The sequence below is a fragment of the Trichechus manatus genome, unplaced genomic scaffold (genome assembly GCF_000243295.1).
Source record: "Trichechus manatus latirostris isolate Lorelei unplaced genomic scaffold, TriManLat1.0 scaffold00155, whole genome shotgun sequence".
Lineage (NCBI taxonomy): Eukaryota > Metazoa > Chordata > Mammalia > Sirenia > Trichechidae > Trichechus > Trichechus manatus.
Window position 1 is genome coordinate 3,331,183 of NW_004444091.1, and position 5,257 is coordinate 3,336,439.

General features: G+C 45.0%; 1 protein-coding gene across 1 annotated transcript in view; it reads right to left on the reverse strand.

The window, feature by feature from the left end:
- NUDCD3 (NudC domain containing 3) overlaps nucleotides 1-3,946 on the reverse strand; it is a 208,249-nt gene extending 204,303 nt beyond the window's left edge. Inside the window, exon 1 of the mRNA XM_023740448.1 lies at nucleotides 3,672-3,946. Coding sequence (XP_023596216.1) covers nucleotides 3,672-3,863 — 192 coding nt within the window. The 5' untranslated portion in view covers nucleotides 3,864-3,946. The remainder of the gene's footprint in view (nucleotides 1-3,671) is intronic.
- Nucleotides 3,947-5,257: the final 1,311 nt, after the last annotated feature.

The following is a 5,257-nucleotide window of genomic DNA, read 5'->3' on the forward strand; positions in this document are numbered from 1 at the left end:
AGAAGTTAGAGGGTTGATATGTTGTGGGGTTGTTAACCAATGTTATAAAACAGCATGTGTACTTCTGTTTCATGAGAGACTATTTGTTCTGTAAGCCTTCACCTGAAGTACAATTAAAAAAAAAAAAGAGTAAAGTTCTTCAGGTGACTCTGATGGTTGAGAACCACTTCCAGAAAACACTATACTCTCTTAACCATCTCCTGGAAACTCTGTTCCCTTGGTTCCTTTAAACTTAGTGCTCTGCTCATTTACCTCCCATCTCCCTACCACTCACATCTCCCTTAGCATTTCCTATCCCTTAACTGTAACTGTTCCCCAACAGTGTACCCTCCCTGCAGAGCAGGGACTTTTATCTGCAATATGAAATTCACCTTGTCTAAAACTAAACTTTTCCCCAAAACCAGGTGACAGTCCAGTTAATGCTCAATCATTACTTCAATTATCCAAGTTTGAAAACTTGGAGCATTTTTTAATCACCTCTCCCCTTCTTCTGCCCTTCTCCCCGCCTCTACCACGTCATTAAACTGGTCACCAACTCTTAACCTAAAAGAGTATCTGGAACATAACAGGTGTTTTATAAATGGTTACAGAATAAATGAATGAACTACCTCTGTCAGTTCATCTGTTAAATAAGGACAAAGACCAACCTCTCAGGTTGGGGTAAGGATTAAATAACAGTCCAAAATGTAAAAAAACATCTAATATAATAACTAGTACAAACAAGTACTCCACAAATGTAGCTTTCAATCATCCTAGACAAAAGTGCTCTCGCCCTACTACAGAATGGTTAAATGACAGAGTAGAAACATCTGGAATTAGAAAAATGAAGTTTTGAGTTCCAGCTCTATGATAAACTAGCTGTGTGCTGTTAGGCAAATCACTTAACTTTGCTGAACTGGTGCCCTCATCTGCCACATAAAAATAACCTTATCTACTTCAGAGAAAAAGAGGAAGACCCTCAACAATAGACTGACACAGTGGCTGCAACAATGGGTTCAAACATAAGAATAACTATGAAGATGGCACAGGACAAGGCAGTGTTTCGTTCTGTTGTATGTAGGGTCGCTATGAGTTGAAACCAACTTGACAGCACCTAATATAATAACTTCACAGGGACATTATGAAGATCAAATGCCAAGACTTACCTGAAAGCATTTAACTGTCATACCAAAAAAACCCACTGCCGTCGAGTCCATTCTGACTCCATTCCAACTTACAGTGACCCTACAGGACCGAGTAGAACTGCCCCACAGGGTTTCCCAAGAACAGCTGGTAGATTCAAACTGCTGACCTCTCGGTTAGCAGCCGAGCTCTTAACCACTGTGCCACCAGAGCTCCTAAACTGCCATAAACCAAAAACCAAAACCAAACCCACTGCTGTCAAGTCAATTCCAACTCATAGCAACACTACAGGATGGAGAAGAACTGCCCCATAGAGTTTCCAAGGAATGCCTGGTGGATTCGAACTGCTGACCCTTTGGTTAGCAGCCATAGCACTTAACCACTACGCCACCAAGGTTTCCAAAACTGCCATAGGTCCTGCTAAAAACTATCTCCTATAGCCATCTGATCACTCACATGGCACATATGTCACTGTTATGGATTTAACTGTGTCCCCAAAAATATATGTTGTAAATCCTAACCCCTATACTTGTGATGGAGCCCTGGTGGCACAGTGGTTAAGTGCTCGGCTACTAACCAAAAGGTCGGCGGTTCAAACCCACCAGCCACTCCACAGCAGAAAGATGTGGCAGTGTGCTTCTGTAAAGATTACAGCCTAAGAAACCCAAGGGGGCTCTACTCTGCTTATAGGGTCGCTATGAGTTGGAACTCTAATACAATGGGTTTATACTTGTGGTTGTAATCCCATTTGGGAACGGATTTTTGGTTACGTTAATGAGGCCATATCAGTGTAGGATGTATCCTAAATCAATCACTTTTGACATATAAAACGAGTACACAGGCACAGAGAAGCAAGCAGCGCTGGGGAAAGATCGACGCCAGGCCACAGAAAGTCAGCCAACGAACCAAGCAGCAGAAGTTGAAAAGAGACAAGGACCTTCCCCTAGAGCTGACAAACCCTTCCATTAGAGCCGGTGCCCTGAATTCCAATTTCTAGCCTGATAAACTGTGAGAAAATAAATTTTTGTTCATTAAAGCCACTTGTGGTTATTTCTGTTACAGCAGCACTAGATAACTAAGACAGCCACTGAAAGGAACAGCCTTCAGTTCTGAAATTGAACTCCATTTGAGCCCGATTCCCACCCCTCATTTGACCACATTACCTTTGATAGTTAAACAGTCTAAGCTTTTGTTTCTTTATTTAGACACTAAGGAAAGTAATACCTGACCAACCTGCTTCACTGGCTTACAGGAAGACTTCCAGAGATAATGTGTGAAAGCACTTTATAAACTGTAAAGCCCTAGATAACTGTGGGAGTTATCATCAGCACTATTATCTTTTCCAGTTCCTACAGTCTCAATGCTTAGCTAAATACTCTTTCAATCCCATCAAAAGTCCCACTTCCCCTAGAAAACCCTGATTTCTCAACCATCATTTATATTCCGTTCCTTCCAATGGTAGCACCATAGGCTCTATCACATAATTGGCCTTACATAGTTCTCTATTACTTTCTGTGTTTTATCTTCTAAACTGTAATAAGTGTCGAGGGGAGAGAGATCATTACTTACAGGTGCACATCACCAGTACAGCTGCTGGAGAATATAAAATACATTCAGTAAACACTTGCTTACTACTACATGCAAAATTACACAATCAACTTCAATGAATGAGTATTAATAGCTCCTCATACAATTCAACCTAGGATGTATAGACAACACTCAAATGTAAATTTAATAATTATACAAATGTTGTTGTTGTGTACTGTCGAGTCACTGTGTGCTCTTCTTGTGTGCTCTGACCCACCCCATGTGACAACAGTAGAACTGTCCCACAAGGTTTCCTAGGGTAACCTTTACAGGAGCAGATCACCAGGTTTTTCTCCCGCAATAATACATACACTCATAATAATAACGTTATGACTGTCTCTGATCTGGGAATTCACATTTCAAACAAGATGACCATACCCATCCATCAACACAATCCCTCAGTCATCCTATCCACCTCCAGAGTCTTTTGTCTTTGTAGTTCTGGGGCCTGGACATTTCTGTTGATGTAAATTTGCCTTTCCTCCCGTCTGACCTAACGCCTGCATCGTTTTCATTCCCTGACAAGCAGCCCCTAGCACTTGAAGAGTTATGCACTGTGGGATGAACAGGACTCTATAAACAACTAGTTTACTACTTCTGACACGTTAAGTATCGCGTATATAAAACCGGGTTGCTTGAGAGCCAGTCACAGCTCCCACAGAAGAATAACCTGATATCCGTTCAGCGTTTCAGATTACTTTCACAGACATTATCTCATCTGGTCACCACCACAATCTTGCCAGACAGGTCTACACAATCACCAGATGAAAAAACTGAAGCTGGGAGAAGTAAAGCACCCCACAACTTAAAGGGGGCGGAGCCAGAAAGGCAACTTGGACTGCACGGGAAGCCAGGGAGCAGGTTGCCCTGAAGCTCCCAGGGCCTCCTTGCTCTCAGTGACCGGCTACTGGGCAGATGAGCGGGTGGACACGAGTCAGGAACCTGCCCCGCTCCGCTGTTACCTGCAGCACCAAGGCCTGGGCAGCCCCCGGCGGAAAGCCCATGCGGTCAGACGGGTGGCGCAACAGGCGATAGAAGTCCGTCTTGCGGTAGAGGAAACCGAAAAGCACGCGCAGAAAGTCCTGGACGTTGCCCACATGCTGCAAGATGCCCAGCAGGGCCTGGTCGTACAACTCGGCTGACCCCGGCTCCATGTCGTCTGGCCCACCCAGGAGGAAAGCTCACGCAGTGCTGGGGGACAGAGCAACCCGGACCAATAAGCCACTTCCGGCGTGCTGCAGCTAACGGCTCCGCTGGCCAGCACGGCCGCGGAACTTCCAGTCCGCTCTCGTTCGCCTTAGCCAGGCCGCCCTGGAGATGCGTTGTGGCGGCCGAACCGTGACCACGGTCCCTACAGCCCCTGCCTGGCTTTCCCGCCAGCCAGCCCTCGCTAAAAGAGTCTGACGTAGGAACCAAAGTGGCTCCTGAGAGGAAGAAGGCCTGCGGATGCTGCACTGAAGGCGTCTAGGGACCATAATTGAAATGGGCGGAAGAACTGCGGCTGCGGACAATGGCACGTGGGCTGGAGCGCCACCTGATTCACCGGTTTTGTCACGTGGCCTGTGGGATGCTTGGTAGTTTCTGGGCTGACTTCCCGCCCAGGTATCTTGAGCTCAAGGAACCCTGGTGGCGCCGTTGTTAAGCGTTCCTTTGCTTACCGACCCCGCCGCTCTGCAGGAGAAAGACGTGGCAGTTTGCTTCCATAAAGATTACAGCCTTGGAAACCCTATGGGAAAGTTTTACTCTGCCCTACAGGGTCTCTGGAGCCCTGGTGGCGCAGTTGGTCACTCTGAGATGGCAACGGATTTGGTTTGGGGTTTTATCCTGAGCTGAGTGGCTAAAGCTGGGGCCCCTGTGAGTTTTTTATCAGTGGGTCAGATAAGGAGAAAATTGTCTATGTGGGTTAGAGAATGTCCTATTAATGAAATTAAAGGCGTTGCATCAGAAGAAATTCAAAGTGACTTACATAAATAAAACGAGAAAAGCAATGTAAAATGAGTGCATGCATAAGAGAAAAGAGCTAGGAGCAGAATAAAACCCGTTGCTGTGGAGTGGACTCCGACTCACAGCGACCGTTTAGGACAGGGTAGAACTGTCCAGGTACAGAATAGAGAATGTAATATTCCTCCATTGTGAGATTGTTGTGATATGTGTGACATTTCATAATTGTGTCAAAGTATAATTTTCATACCCTCATACAAATATGGAAACCGGATGGTGTAGTGGTTAAGAGTTAAGCTGCTAACCAAAAGGGCAGTTCAAATCCACCAGGCGCTCCTTGGAAACCCTATGGGGCAGTTCTACCCTGTCCTATGGGGTGGGTATGAGTCGGAACCGGCTCCACGGCAAAAACCATAGATTATCTTTTCTAGTGGGTAAAAATTACTTACATCTCTACTGTACTAAAATCTACAAGTTAACATATATTTTCACCATACACTGGGCTCTAACCAATTATAAACAACAAAGTCAAACTCAGATAAATTGTCCTAGTACAGTGGTGCTGAAACTTTTTGGACTTAAGACCTATTTACATTCTTAGTTTATT